The 14254-nt window shown below is 39.2% G+C and overlaps 2 protein-coding genes across 2 annotated transcripts; one reads left to right on the top strand and one right to left on the bottom strand.

Moving 5' to 3' along the window:
* Nucleotides 1-152: 152 nt before the first annotated feature.
* Nucleotides 153-6112, bottom strand: apex1 (APEX nuclease (multifunctional DNA repair enzyme) 1). Its single transcript, XM_079817895.1, has 5 exons — nt 5974-6112; nt 5495-5614; nt 5244-5407; nt 2830-3022; nt 153-1439 (listed from the first exon to the last, which is right to left on the bottom strand). The coding sequence occupies exons 2-5, from the start codon at nt 5553-5555 to the stop codon at nt 925-927; spliced, it is 933 nt and encodes a 310-aa protein (XP_079674021.1). The 5' UTR covers nt 5556-5614; nt 5974-6112; the 3' UTR covers nt 153-924.
* Nucleotides 6113-6306: 194 nt separating this feature from the next.
* On the top strand, nt 6307-13816 carry osgep (O-sialoglycoprotein endopeptidase). Its single transcript, XM_079817894.1, has 12 exons — nt 6307-6339; nt 6846-6968; nt 9264-9383; nt 9455-9630; nt 9778-9873; nt 12608-12657; nt 12754-12832; nt 12917-12982; nt 13071-13161; nt 13240-13315; nt 13410-13508; nt 13719-13816. Exons 2-12 carry the CDS (start codon nt 6854-6856, stop codon nt 13756-13758), a joined length of 1008 nt encoding a protein of 335 aa, XP_079674020.1. The 5' UTR covers nt 6307-6339; nt 6846-6853; the 3' UTR covers nt 13759-13816.
* The last annotated feature ends 438 nt before the right edge of the window (nt 13817-14254 follow it).

Below are 14254 nucleotides of genomic sequence, written 5' to 3'. Positions count from 1 at the left end.
AATTGTAGCAAAATGCAGTGTAAATTCGCATTGCATTTAAACATAAAAACTAGTGTAGGAAATGGCCAATTTATTGTTGCTACCCATATGCCTCCGTCACACATGGTTTCCAAAAACATGAGGGTGAGTAAATCACAGAATTTTCATTTTTGGGTGAACTATCCCTTTAATGTTATTTTTAACGTTACTGCTCGTTATATAATAACACATGAGTAGTTAATATATACATACAAAAAAAAGTAATCAGTTTCATTTCCATGTGTACATAATTAAGAATTAATAATGTCTGTTAATGACTTTAATGAGAATTATACGGTTTAACAAAACAAAACAAAAATTAAGATCAGAGACATTCTTTTTTTTTTAATAAACTACTTTATTTCAAATCCGGAAAAAAATGGGTACAGATGGACAGAGAACAAAATAAACAGCACAAAATCATACGTGATATATGTAAGATTTAACTACAACTAACTTCACTAAGTTGTGAGTATTGTAAAATCCAACGGTTAAAATAGCACCAAAGACAAAATCCAAAAAAAACATCTCTCACATTTTTGTAGGTCAAGGTATTTTACAAGCTTCAAAACATTTTGCTATAATCACAGCACTGAGACAATGTTTTTTACAATAGTTTGGCAGGGGTTGTCATTTAGATTTTTCAAAACAATTTATCAATCTGATTTCAAGAGCAGTAACAGCAAAACTACAAAACAATTTGATTAACCAACCATGACTCCTTTCAATATACGGTATGCCTGGCGCACACATTCTTATTCTTGGACATGTATTTGGTTTTTAGAAAGAAAATGCTAATCTAGGACTAACAGAACTAGACCCTTCTGTGTCTATGCATGAAGCTTAAAAAGTGAACCAGGGACTCTCTTTACGGAACTGAGTGGTTGTGGCCCTGAGAAACCTCCTCTACACAGCCAAATGCAGGGTAATAGGACAGTGGTCACTTCCCATGGCTGAGTTTCGGATCTTGCTGTCACACAGACCCGGGAGCAATGCGGCCGACAGCACAAAGTAGTCCAAACGCCAGCCGACGTTCTTGGCTCGAGAGTTCATCATGTAGGTCCAGAAGGTGTAGGCATTGGCTTGCTCCGGATACAGTTCCCGGAAACTGTCGGTGAAGCCGGCCTCAAGGAGCTGCGTGAAGCCCTCACGCTCCTCGGGGGTGAAACCTGCGTTTTTGCGGTTTCCCTTGGCGTTCTTAAGATCGATCTCTTGATGGGCCACATTCAGATCGCCACACAGCACCAGGGGCTTGCGCTGGTCCAAGCCGCTCAGGTAGGCGCGGAAATCCACGTCCCAGGTCTTGCGGTAGTCGAGCCGCACCAAACCACGGCTGGCATTGGGCACATACGCCGTGACCAGGAAGAAAGATGGAAACTCGGCAGTGATAACACGGCCCTCTTTATCATGTTCCTCTTTACCTATTTTCAAGCAAAAAGAGATATTAAGCTTATGAAAAACTTTTGGAGAAGAGTGTAAAAAATTTATTAGTTTTATATAACAATTTTATATTTTTCAGGAAAATTAATAATACAGCATAAAGACAAATGTGGGTTACCGGGCATGTGATCAGCTCTGGACAAAAAAAAAAAAAGTAAAAGCAGTTTCTCTCCAATACAATCTGACAATAATATTATTACAATTATAAGAATTGACTCAACGAAGAAATATATTACTGTCGCAATAACATTACTGTACTTTAAAATAACAATCAGTATTTAAAGGGATAGTCATTCTAAAAATGAAAATTCCCATTTCAAACCTGAAAGAAGTGTTAACCAAACAGTTTCAGTTCCCATTGAGTTCCATTGTATGTTTGTCAATACAAAAGGAAGTCAATAAGAAGTGAAACTGTTACATTCATCAAAATATCATGCATGTTTGAAATGGATTTTCATTTTTTTAAATTTCATTTTTGGATAGTCTGTACCTTTAATACTACTACAACTAATTATAAAAAAGGAACATGTTTTTTTTTTTACAAGACAACAATACTAATTACAATACTATTCTTTGCTTTCAAATGCTAAACAATAGAACTTTAAATTTTTGGCAGGAAACAGCAGTGATACCTTAAAGGCCCGGGTATACTTCGGCCATCCGCGTTCGTGCACCGCCCGCATGACGTAATTTTCGTCACTCGGAGGGCTCGCGGCCGGCCGCACACCCCGTCCACGCGCAGCCCAAATTTTCAGACCGCGCGGACGGTCCGCGTGCAACAGCGTATGCGCCAGCAGTACAGAAGAGTCCACTAGCTGGCAATACGCACAGTATTGAGCACAGTGTTCAGCCGTCGAAGAAGAGTGTGCAAAGACCGGTTTAAAAACAACACACTTGAAAAAAAGAGAGAATTTTTGATTTTTCAGTGTTTCTTCCAAACTATGTTGCAATGGTGGATGCACTACAGTTCTTCTCCGATCATGCCCAGCGAATGTCCCGTTGATGACAGGACTCAGTGCTGCCCTCCGATGTCTGGTAGAGCATAGACACTTTTTTTACCGCGCATGTGTCGAACGCGATCATCCGCGCGCATCCATTGTGTAGTATACTTTGAAAGACGCGCGGACAGGGCTGCGCGCGTGACGCGTCCGGGCGCGGTAAGTGAAGTATACCCGGCCCTTAAAGCATCTCTTTTGTTGGACATAAACAATTCTCATTACAAATGTATGGTTGCATGTGTTGCATTTTCATATGTACACTATAAGCAGCACAAACTCTCTGTGCTTGCAGAGACAGATATTACGCAACTCACCTGGGGGTCATACTTCAAGTTTGAATTCTGTATAATTTTGCGTCCTTTGTTACACTTACCAATCCCGTAGGTGACATTGAGGGGTTCAGTCTTGCAGAGCATGGCCACTCCGCTGTATCCCTCCTTATCCTCAGATCCAGCCCAATACTTGTGTGGATACTCGGGCATTTCAGTGATGTCGGACGGCAGGGCTTTCTCAGCGCACTTGGTTTCCTGCAGACACAGCACGTCTGGGTCCTCCTTACGTACCCACTGCAAGCACACAACAACAAAGGAGTGGAAAATGGTCCATATTCCTAGTAATCTGACATACACTCACACAACAGACGGAGATGGGTTAGTGTGTTCAAGACAGAACATGAACACAGTGTTGCCATCTCTGCCCCCCCTTGCGGCTTGTTGGGGAAAATGCATGTGTGTGACGTAGTGGGTCAGGATGTGTATGGGGAGTGTAAACAAAGCATAGCGGGAGAATCAGTTTTGAGTTTTACGGTGCAAATGAAGTGGTTACGCAGTCTATGCTCCAGTTGAATATAAGCAAGCAAAGTGCCTTTAAGCCCGTGAATGTGTAACGTTTCCACTTTAAGTAATAAAGCAAGAGTTCATTGCTGAAAGCAAGAGACGCCTCACTGTTTTGTGCTTCGGCTCTGTTAGCCCAGACCACTAGATGCAAGTTACCTGCCACGAGCCAAGTTATTATATTCCAATCAGAGCAGAGTAGGCCAAACACAACAGACTGGGTCATCTGACCAATCAGAGCAGAGTAGGCCAAACACAACAGACTGGGTCATCTGACCAATCAGAGCAGAGTAGACCAATCACAACAGACTGGGGCTGAATCCAAAATCGCCCCCTAAACCCTCATACACTATTCCCTACGTTAGTCCACTAATACAGTTCACTTGAAGGAGTGAATGAAAACGAGTGTGTGAAGTCGGACAGCCGTTGAGTACATCGGCTGTACACTCGTTATTGCGGTGCAATGTGGGATAGAATGAGTGCACTCAATAACGTCGACTATAGTTTCAGACACTACTACAAATGGCTGTCCCCTCAAATAGTGCCCTATTTTAGGGTATAGGGGGCGTTTTCGGACGCAGCCAGAGGTGGACAGTAACTAAGTACATTTACTTGAGTACTGTACTTTTACTTTAACTTCACTACATTTGAAAGACAAATATCGTACTTTTTACTCCACTACATTTCTATCAAGGTCCTCAAAGTCGAAAGTCGTTTCTGTAGCAGCTTTGAAAGTCAGTGGATGATATCTTTCTTCTTTAAAAGGTTTTTTTTTGTTTTTGCAGACAGCCTATCAGTAATCACTTGTATGGGGTCACTTGTATGTGAAGTTTCCCAACATTTTTTGAACACTGATCAGTTTATAGCAAAATGGAAGAAGACGGTTCCTCTGCACAGTGTGTGCACCCATGGTCATGCTTAGAAAGTGTGTTTCAGTTTTCTCAAAAGAAAAAAAGATTAGCTTAGTTGGCATACACTTGAATGTCTCATAAAATGTAAATGTCAGGGAGAAAGAGAAGCGCAGACATATGGATGAATCTGAAAAAGCATGATGAAAGAGCGCAGTTCAGTCTGTTTTTTTGTGCCTCTCAGATGCCAGAGCATGAGTACTGAATAGAGGTTTCCTTTGTGATTTTTTTTTGCACTTAAACAGACCAGTTTGGGGAATATCGGATGTGTATCAGTGTATACACTCTAAAAAATGCTGGGTTAAAAATAACCCAAGTTGGGTTGAAAATGGACTAACCCAGCAATTGGGTTGTTTAAGCAAACATTTAACCCAACCGCTGGGTTAAAACAACCCAATTGATGGGTTAGTGCATTTTTTAGAGTATAGGATTTGTGCATTCTGCCTTAAAGTGGCAACAGCTTTGTAACTTTCATACAAGTATTAAAATTAGTTCAAGGTAGTCGTACGCTAGCATGCATGATGGCATAGAGTACATTTATCCAGCAATAATAACATAATGCATTGACATAAAAAAGGAAATTTACTTTTGATACTTAAGTACTTTTAAAAACAAACACTTCTGTACTTTTACTTAAATCTGTTTTTAGAACTTTCACTTGTAACGGAGTAATATTTGACCAGCAGTACTTATACTTTCACTAGAGTAATGGAGTTGTGTACTTTGTCCACCTCTGGACGCAGCCTGGGTCATCTGACCAATCAGAGGAGACCAATCACAACAGACTGGGCCATCTGTCCAATCAGAGCAGAGTAGACCAATCACAACAAACTGGGCCATCTGACCAATCAGAGCAGAGTAGGCTCTTGGAAAGGAGGGGTTTAGAGAGACTGAAATTCAGACAATGTGAGAAAAAAAGTTAAGTGCTTTTTGACTCTGGGTGCATGAAAATCTATAAGAGACATCCAAAACAAAAGTATGAACCTTAAAATTAGCATTATAGGGGAACTTTAAATGTTGAGTGTACGCGTCATGTGATCTCTTACATCAAGGCCGTTCTTTTTGACCCATGCACGCAGACCGTCCACATTCCAGGAGGTGATTTTCATGTTGGCAGCACGGCCATCCTTACTGGTCATCTTATCTGGAGGGTCTTCATACAGGATCGGGGCCTCTGGCTCCTTCCCCTTTTTCTCTTTCTTTGCAGGTGCTGTGACAGAAAGGTCAATGTTATCTGATGTAATCTGTGAGAATGCCAGCTTTTTTTTTTCTTATATTAGGTATTAAAACACTGTACCAGTTCCATTGCCAGCCTCCGCATCCACAGCTTCCTCGTTCTTCTTTGCTCTTTTGGGCATGTTTACGGTTGTTTTAAGACCACACACACGAAAGAAACCGACAGCACACACACGCACACCTACAAGAGAGGACATGCGCAATGGAATGTGTAAATGTTCAATGACTCGTGCGCTGCAAGCCATGCAACCGCCCACAACAAAGACCGTAAGAGCGTAATTAATTTGCACACAAGCGCTCAAAAAAAACTTACATGAACCAAAATGCATGTGCTTGCAGTGCGCTGATAAGATAACGAACAAATATAAATGTGCAAAATTGACTTCACAGGCTGCAAGTTGGCCAAAAGTGCGGCCTGAATGAATGAAACAATAAGAACCAATGTCTCGCACGCTCAGCCTTTATGTTTACATTGGTCGCGTTGAAAAGTCATCGAATATACATCTGCATTTAATTATACACAAATAGCTCTTTTCTTACCTAACACTTTAATCTTTGGTTGAGATTGCACTGAAAGCTCAATCTATGCAGGACTATGAATTTCTCTGCACGGACGGGCAGAAGAAGACGAAGCTTTTTCGGCAGTGTGCAATGCATGAGGCGCACGCTTCCCCCTATAAGAGGTGCCCGAGAGATTGCCTGACTAAAATAAGTGCTTTAAAATGATTATTTTAAATACCATACATTTATTTTCAGTACATTAGCAATTAAAGACCCTTTTTTAGATTTAAAATACATTCATAGAGCTTTAAAAGTTTATTATCCCAATTATGCCAATCAATTTCATCCAGGCATTTTGTAAACGCCATTTTAACTGCTGTTATGGTCTTACAACCAACGAGAGTGGTAAGTGTGAAGAGGATGTGGAAAATAAGAGATTAAACAAGGAAAAAGTATCATTTTTAGTATATGCATTGCTATAATTAACCAAAACCATGATAATACCTATAATGTAATCAATATTATTAATGTTCAGGCTCTTTTATCCAACAGCATGTCACAGAGCTGCGTGACAGCTAGACATCAGCAGATCGAATTAATTAAAAACCATATATACATATTATACAGTTAATGCACACACACACACACACACACACACACACATATATATATATATATATATATATATATATATATATATATATATATATATATATATATATATATATATATATATATATATATATATATATATAATAAGGTTAAGTGTATATTTTAAACCTGTAAGTTTAATATTACATTCAAAACATAAGAACAGTGCAGTACTTTTGCTGGACTGACATTAAGACTTTACAAAAAAATTGTAACCTAGTTTTTTTTTTAATCAAATGATTCCTGTTTCATTCTCCCAGCAGACACCATGACTGTGGTGATTGGATTTGAAGGCAGTGCCAATAAGATTGGTGTGGGTATCATCAGAGATGGGGAGGTTCTGTCAAACCCCAGGCGCACGTACATCACCCCACCTGGCCAAGGTGAGCTCATCAGACCTCACAGTATTTCCTGTCAATCACCCAAAAATGAAAATTACCCCATGATTTACTCACCCTCAAGCCATCCTAGGTGTATATGACATTCTTCTTTCAGACGAATACAATCAGAGTTATATTAAAAACATGTCCTGGGACATTTCCCGATAACGTTGTCTCTAAGCGCGCTAGGTATAACTTAACTAAAGGCATCCCATTTCTAGGCGTGTTCCCCGAACTATACCGTAGGAGGTTGCTTAAGGTATACCTTCTTAAGTGCGACGTTAGCAGGTGCTGAATTGGTTTATCAATGGCTCAAAAATCGATTATTCACTCTATGCAGGGGCTGTTCTTTATAATAGAAGCACTTCAGAAATAGTTGAAATTGCATTTATCAGGACTCGTGAGATCTTATATATATAATCCTAATTGCAAACTAAATCCAAAACTGTGGATATTTTATATCATTTTGAAATTATTGTGCGAACCCGCAACCTCTTATGCCCAAACGTATCATGCATCAGCCCACTACACTAACTGGCAGTATGCCATTTATATTATCATTATATATTTTGCCATAGTCTTCATTTACTCCACAAGCAGGGTTAATTGCCCGCATCACATTATTGGTGTAAATCACTAATTTCTGTTATTGGATGCAACACGTGAAACAAAATCAACAGCATAGCAGAGACAAAAGAAAGAAAGAGAGCGCCAGCATCTGAATTTCGTGGCTCTCCGTCGGGTTTGTTTTTGACAAAGTCGGACCAACAAGATCTAAAAGCTGCTGAATTTGCTGCCGTGGCAGACGAAATTTAGTTTTATTTGCAGCTTCTGACATGGTAGCCAGGGGACTAAAGTTATCACGGATGAAATGCACATAGAAATCGTTCCGCGGACAGCACTGTCTTTGATTTAGCACAACTATTCGCTGTATCGCTGCCATAGTTTGACCAAACTCCCCTCCACAATCATTCCCTTTAAATAGACTCCATAATGGTTTGCCAGCTGATGAACCTTTGGATAATATAATTAAAAAGCTAACAGCCATCAGTGTAATGACAATTGTATTCTTTTCATGAAAACACTTCAATTAGCAGAATTATATTGGTATAGACTGAGATGTAAAGAAACAGTAGTGGCCACTGTCAATAGAGATAAGGTATAGCTAAGAGGGCTTCAGACTAGGGCTGCACAATATAGCGAAATTATTGAAATATCGCAAATGTACATATTGCAATATGCATGTCGCAAGGGCACGCAATATCTGAATGAATTTAATAGGCTACTTCAACATTGTGAAAATTGTACGTTTTATGTCGAAGCATATAGCAGAGAATAGACTGGGCACACGACTGTTACTTATGTGACTTGCTTGGCGTTAAAAAGAGTTATTAAACGCAATAACTTGTGAAAAACAACTCCTTGCAGTCTCGCACTGTCTGACACACACACCGAAACGTTCACGCACACAAGCCGCCCCTCTGAAAGCGTGTGATCCCTTCAGTTCTGTTTCGTGTCTTGTTACACACTCGAACAGTCAAGGTATTTAAATATTGGCATTACATTTTTTGTTTGTTTACATTCAAATTATGTTGTCAGATTTGTGACATAAATTTTTGCTACAACACTGCTGGTCACTTTCAGAAGTTGTAGCGATGCTTTCTTTTCCCAGAAAGAATGTGAAACACATAAATGGTATCATTCTCAGTCTTTAAATAATTGTTTTAATATCATTTAAATAGATTTTACACACTTAAAGCAATATCGTATCGCATATCCCATTATTTAACAAGAATATTGCATTTTTCTTCAATATCGCACAGCCCTACTCCAGACCAACCATACGAACGAATGACTTACAGAAGGTATACTTAACTAAGATCGTTTCGGGAAACACGTATTAACATTAAGGTACAACTTAAGAAGGACGCAGCATTAAGAAGATTTCGGGAAATCCAGCCCTGGCTCTTCCAAGCTTTATAAAGGCAGTGAAAGGCAGCCCAGCTGAATGAAGATATTTATGATGGACGTTTATGATGGATGGATGCACTTTTTTTGAGCTTCAAATTTTGGGCTGCTGTTTACTGCCATTATCAAGCTTGGAAGAGCCAGAATACTTATATAACTCTGATTGTATTCGTCTGAAAGAAGAATGTCATATACAGGATGACTTGAGGAGGGTGAGTAAATCATGGGCTAATTTTCATTTTTGGGTGAACTATACCTTTAACTCTAGTGAACAGTGTCACCATGCTTTCTTAGTACTATTTTATTATTGCTTTCTTATGATCTTCTCAGGGTTCCTACCTGGCGAGACGGCCAAACACCATCGCGGTGTGATTCTCACTGTCCTCCAGGAGGCGCTCGATGAAGCTGGGCTGAAACCTGCAGACATTGACTGTGTGGCGTACACGAAAGGTGAATGTTTTTACTTACCTGTTGAACACTGTGTATTTTTCCACACTTCTCAAATATCTCCTGTTGTACAGGGCCCGGAATGGGGGCCCCTCTGGTGACAGTGGCAGTCGTGGCAAGGACAGTCGCCCAGTTGTGGGGCAAGCCATTGTTGGGGGTGAACCACTGTATTGGGCACATAGAAATGGGCCGTTTGATCACCAATGCCCAAAACCCCACTGTACTATATGTGAGTGGAGGAAATACTCAGGTGAGAATGGAAAACTCTTTTGTTTTTTAAAATGAGTGTACTATAATATCAAGTGCAGACAATTCAATATCATACATCCATCTTCATTACATTTGCATTGCCATTCTCACATTTCTTGCGATTTATATGAACATGGATTCTCTACAGGTTATTGCATATTCTGAACGACGTTACAGAATATTTGGAGAAACTATCGACATTGCTGTGGGAAACTGCCTGGACCGGTTTGCCAGGGTCATTAAGGTCAGTGCTAAAAGGGATAGTTCACCCAAAAATGAAAATTCCCCCATGATTTACTCTCCCTCAAGCCTTCCTAGGTGTATATGACATTCTTCTTTCAGACAAACACAGAGTTATATCCATTATAAAAATAATAGATCCTTTTCACAGACTGTGATGACGCGTTTTAACTGTCATCAATATCGTAAATCCTGCACACATTTTTTTTTTTTTTTCAAATGTATGTACATTGATAACACTAATACTTTGTATTATATTACTTTTGCATCAAATTACAAAAAACAAGTTACCGCTGCTGTGAGGGTGTTTCTATGAGCGTCTATGCGAGTGATGGTAAAAATGAACATCTTTCTCTCTTTTCACTGCCGTTATCAATCTCACTCTATTTTTTCCCTCTTTTTGAAAGTTGTGAAATCACTATTGTGGCATTTTCTTTTGCTATTGGAGCAAATGGGGACACAAAAATATATATATTTAATGTATTCTCTCATTCACCTCTATAAAAGTTAACCCAACTATGATGACTTCCGCTCTGAGAAACCCGGAAATGTGAAAATGGTCTATCCACACGGCTCCAGGGGATTAATAAAGGCCTTCTGAAGTTAATCGATGTGTTTGTGTAAGAAAAATATCCATATTTAAAATTTTATAAAGTAATTTATCTAGCTTACAAAGAAAGTGTAAGACCTCTGTCAGTTTAACCCTCTGGGGTACTTCGGGTCAAAAATTACTCAAAGAGTTTTATAATTTTTAAAAGAAAATCGTAGCTTCATCGGAATGGTCCGAAACTTGGTGACTTTATTGGTACTTGGTATATGAACACCCTAAAAAATGGGGACAGGATTTGATAAGTCTAAAAAAAATAGTCACACTCAGGACCTTCGGGTTAAAAACACAATTAGCTTTTGGAATGGCATGCGTTCATTTGTGTGTGCGTGTGTTTTTGTGTGTGTGTGTGAGGTTTTTTGTCTGTTTTGCACTCTTGATGTTTTAGAGATTCAATGTTGAGTCCTTTTTTTCTGCATCCTGGCTGATTTGTAGATTGTATGCACAAAAAAACTATTTTTGGCAATTTCCCATTCATTTCCTATGGGGGTCATTTTTGACCCGAAGGTCCTGAGTGTGACTATTTTTTTTACGACCACTTAGACTTTTCAAATCCTGTCCCCAATCTTTTTGGGTGTTCATATACCAAGTACTAGTGGTGTCAACAATAATCGATTCGGCAATGCATCGCAATGCGGGGCATGCACGATTCAGCATCGATGCGGCAAAGTGCCATAATCGATTATGTCATCGTTTATTTTCTGGCCTTGAGTTGGACAATAAAGTTGTAAAGTTTCAATTACTTCCGGGGTCATAACAACAACAACAATCAAGATGGCTGAGGCGGAGGGAGATTACTGATTAATTAAAACACTTATGTTCACTGCTGGAAAAAGTTGGCTGTTATTATTGCTCTATTTAATTTCAAATGGTTCTAAAGCAGAGAAGAGAAACATTTCTCATTCAAAGCACTGAAAGCAGTGATTTATGTTTTCTTTTTCAGGTTTGAAAATGCCATATACCCTGTACCATTCAATTTTATTTTATTTAATGACATTTATGTCAAAGATACAGGAGAGTGATAATACACACATAGCAGCCAATACAATCTGTTGTTCAATATCTGACTGCTTGTATTGCCTCATGACTGATTAAAAATGTGCCTTGTTGTGTGCAGAATTTTGATGCATCGCAATGCATCGTAGAATCGAATTGAATCGAATCGTTACCTGGTGAATCGTAATCGAATCGAATTGTGAGGGCAGTGCCAATGCACACCCCTACCAAGTACCAATAAAGTCACCAAGTGTCGGACCATTCCGATGAAGCTACGATTTAAAAAAAAAATGTATAAAACGCAAGATCCACTATAGTGGTAAAAATGTGCTATTGCGTGATTAAAATGCTCAATGTGTCCACCGGATGGCACCGATCTCATTTAAAAAATTGCTTTCATGAGGCCTAGGCTTGACTCTAAAATGAAATACAGCTTTAATAAAAAAAAAAATTATATAATATATATATATTTATAATTTTTTTAAATATACAATGGGAAAAAATGGGTCATAATTATTGCATAAATATTAATTATAAATCTTTAAATTATCTCAAAACACCAAAAAAGAAATTAAACAAAAATATATTTCATTGATTTTACTCAAATCTTTTTTATCTTAATCCCGCCACGGCGTCATTTTTGACCCGAAGGTCCTGAGTGTGACCCATAAATGAAGTACCCCAGAGGGTTAAAACGCTTACGCTATGTCCGACGTCATACGTTGTGTGTTTTTGTAAGTTGAATACGGAAGCCAGTCGGTTTGGAAGCTACATATTATACTTTATAACGTATTAAACATGGATATTTTTCTTACACAACCCCATCGATTCTCTTCAGAAGGCCTTTATTAACCCCCCTGGAGCCGTGTGGGGGACATTTATAATGGATAGATGCACTTTTTTGGGCTTCAAATTTTGGGCTGCCATTATAAAGCTTGGAAGAGCCAGGACATTTTTAATATAGCTCGGATTGTATTCGTCTGAAAGAAGAAAGTCATATACACCTAGAGTTATTTGAGGGTGAGTAAATGGGCTAATTTTCATTTTTGGGTGAACTATCCCTTTAAGAAACGTATTTTTTTGTCTGTGGAGGATTGGAAAATATACTTTGATGGTTTGGTTTGCATATTCACAGATATCAAATGATCCCAGTCCTGGATACAACATTGAACAGATGGCAAAGAAGTACGTTTCCATGCACTTTAATGATTCATGTACACGCATTAAATATCATTAACTTTGGTTGATTTATACATGTATATGTATGTATGCATTCTTAAGGGGAACCAAGTATATAGAGCTGCCATATACAGTGAAGGGTATGGATGTGTCATTTTCTGGGATTTTGTCTTATATAGAGGTGAGATGAATGACTGGGAGACGCATTCAAATTCTGTTCTTAAAAAAACAACGTATTTTCACGGAAGACTTTGTTCACATGCAGGACGCTGCTAACAAAATGTTGAGTACAGCCGAGTGCACACCTGAGGATTTGTGTTTCTCCCTGCAAGTACGTACCTATGCGCATCATGCTCCCAATAAGACACGCATTCATTTATGATTATGAGAAGTGACTAAAAATTGCATGCGATTGACAGGAGACTGTGTTCGCTATGCTGGTGGAGATCACAGAAAGAGCCATGGCTCACTGCGGCTCTCAGGAGGTTCTGATCGTCGGGGGAGTCGGCTGTAAGAGCTACACTTGAAAGGCACGTGTGATTCTCTGTATTGCAGTTTTGTCAACGTCTGAATGTGTGCTCTTTGAAGGTAACCTGCGCCTACAGGAGATGATGGGGGTCATGTGTAAGGAGAGGGGTGCTCGAATCTTTGCCACGGATGAGAGGTGAGAAAGATCGCCTTCTTTTAGGATGTCCCTGCTGAAAGACAGCGTGTTCTCATTGCATTGTAAGTCTCTTCATGTGATATCGTGCCTTCAGTTTTTGTATAGACAACGGAGCTATGATTGCGCAGGCCGGTTGGGAAATGTTCCGCTCGGGTCAGGTCACAGAGCTGCCAGACTCCTGGATTACACAGAGGTAAACAGCAACATCAGTATCACACATCAAGAAGCTACACACATTCGGTTGCTTTGTGCACATTTCTTGCTTCCCTTAAAAGATAACAGTGCGATTTTATCATCAGGCCACCAAATGTTCCATTGCATGCTGAGATAAATATAGACCCGAGATAAGCCGTTTCTCTTGTTTAACTGTGATCATTCATTAACATTCTATTGTGTCTTTCAGGTACAGAACAGATGAAGTAGAGGTCACATGGCGAGACTGATGTTTATGAATATAGTTGTAATCCATTTCTTTTCAATAAAGTCCATGATTCCATAATATTTGGTTTTACTTCATTGACAGAAAAAGCTTTATATCCCAATTGACGGCAATTTTGTAAAAACATTGACCAGTAGGCTTAAAGGTGCACTATGTAAAATTGTTTCAGTAAAAAATCCAAAAAGCACTAGGCCAGTGTTTATACATTTTGTTCAGTTGAGTACTTAAAGGGTTAGTTCACCCAAAAATGAAAATTCTGTCATGAATTACTTACCCTCATGTCGTTCGACACCCGTCAGACCTCCGTTCATCTTCGGAACAGAAATGAAGATATTTTAGTGTAAATCTGATGGCTCTGAAAGGCCTCCATTGGCACAAGGGCACTTTACACTCTCAAGACCCTTAAAGGGTACTAAAGACATCGTTACAAAGTCCATCTCACTACAGTGGTTCTAAAATAACTTTATGAATCAGCGAGAATAGTTTTTGTGCGCAAAAAA

This window comes from Gobio gobio (assembly GCF_949357685.1).
Source record: "Gobio gobio genome assembly, chromosome: 5".
Lineage (NCBI taxonomy): Eukaryota > Metazoa > Chordata > Actinopteri > Cypriniformes > Gobionidae > Gobio > Gobio gobio.
Note: the sequence above shows the minus strand (reverse complement) of the source record. Positions and strands in the feature narration are given on the sequence as shown.

Excerpts from the sequence above, each read along its gene's own strand:
- apex1 (XM_079817895.1), bottom strand. The coding sequence starts at position 5,555 with ATGCCCAAAAGAGCAAAGAAGAACGAGGAAGCTGTGGATGCGGAGGCT. Across the intron at positions 5,408-5,494 it reads GGAGGCTGGCAATGGAACTG|CACCTGCAAAGAAAGAGAAA; the intron begins GTACAGTGTTTT and ends TTTCTGTCACAG. Across the intron at positions 1,440-2,829 it reads CAATGTCACCTACGGGATTG|GTAAAGAGGAACATGATAAA; the intron begins GTAAGTGTAACA and ends GCTTGAAAATAG.
- osgep (XM_079817894.1), top strand. The coding sequence starts at position 6,854 with ATGACTGTGGTGATTGGATTTGAAGGCAGTGCCAATAAGATTGGTGTG. Across the intron at positions 6,969-9,263 it reads CATCACCCCACCTGGCCAAG|GGTTCCTACCTGGCGAGACG; the intron begins GTGAGCTCATCA and ends TGATCTTCTCAG. Across the intron at positions 12,658-12,753 it reads ATTGAACAGATGGCAAAGAA|GGGAACCAAGTATATAGAGC; the intron begins GTACGTTTCCAT and ends TGCATTCTTAAG.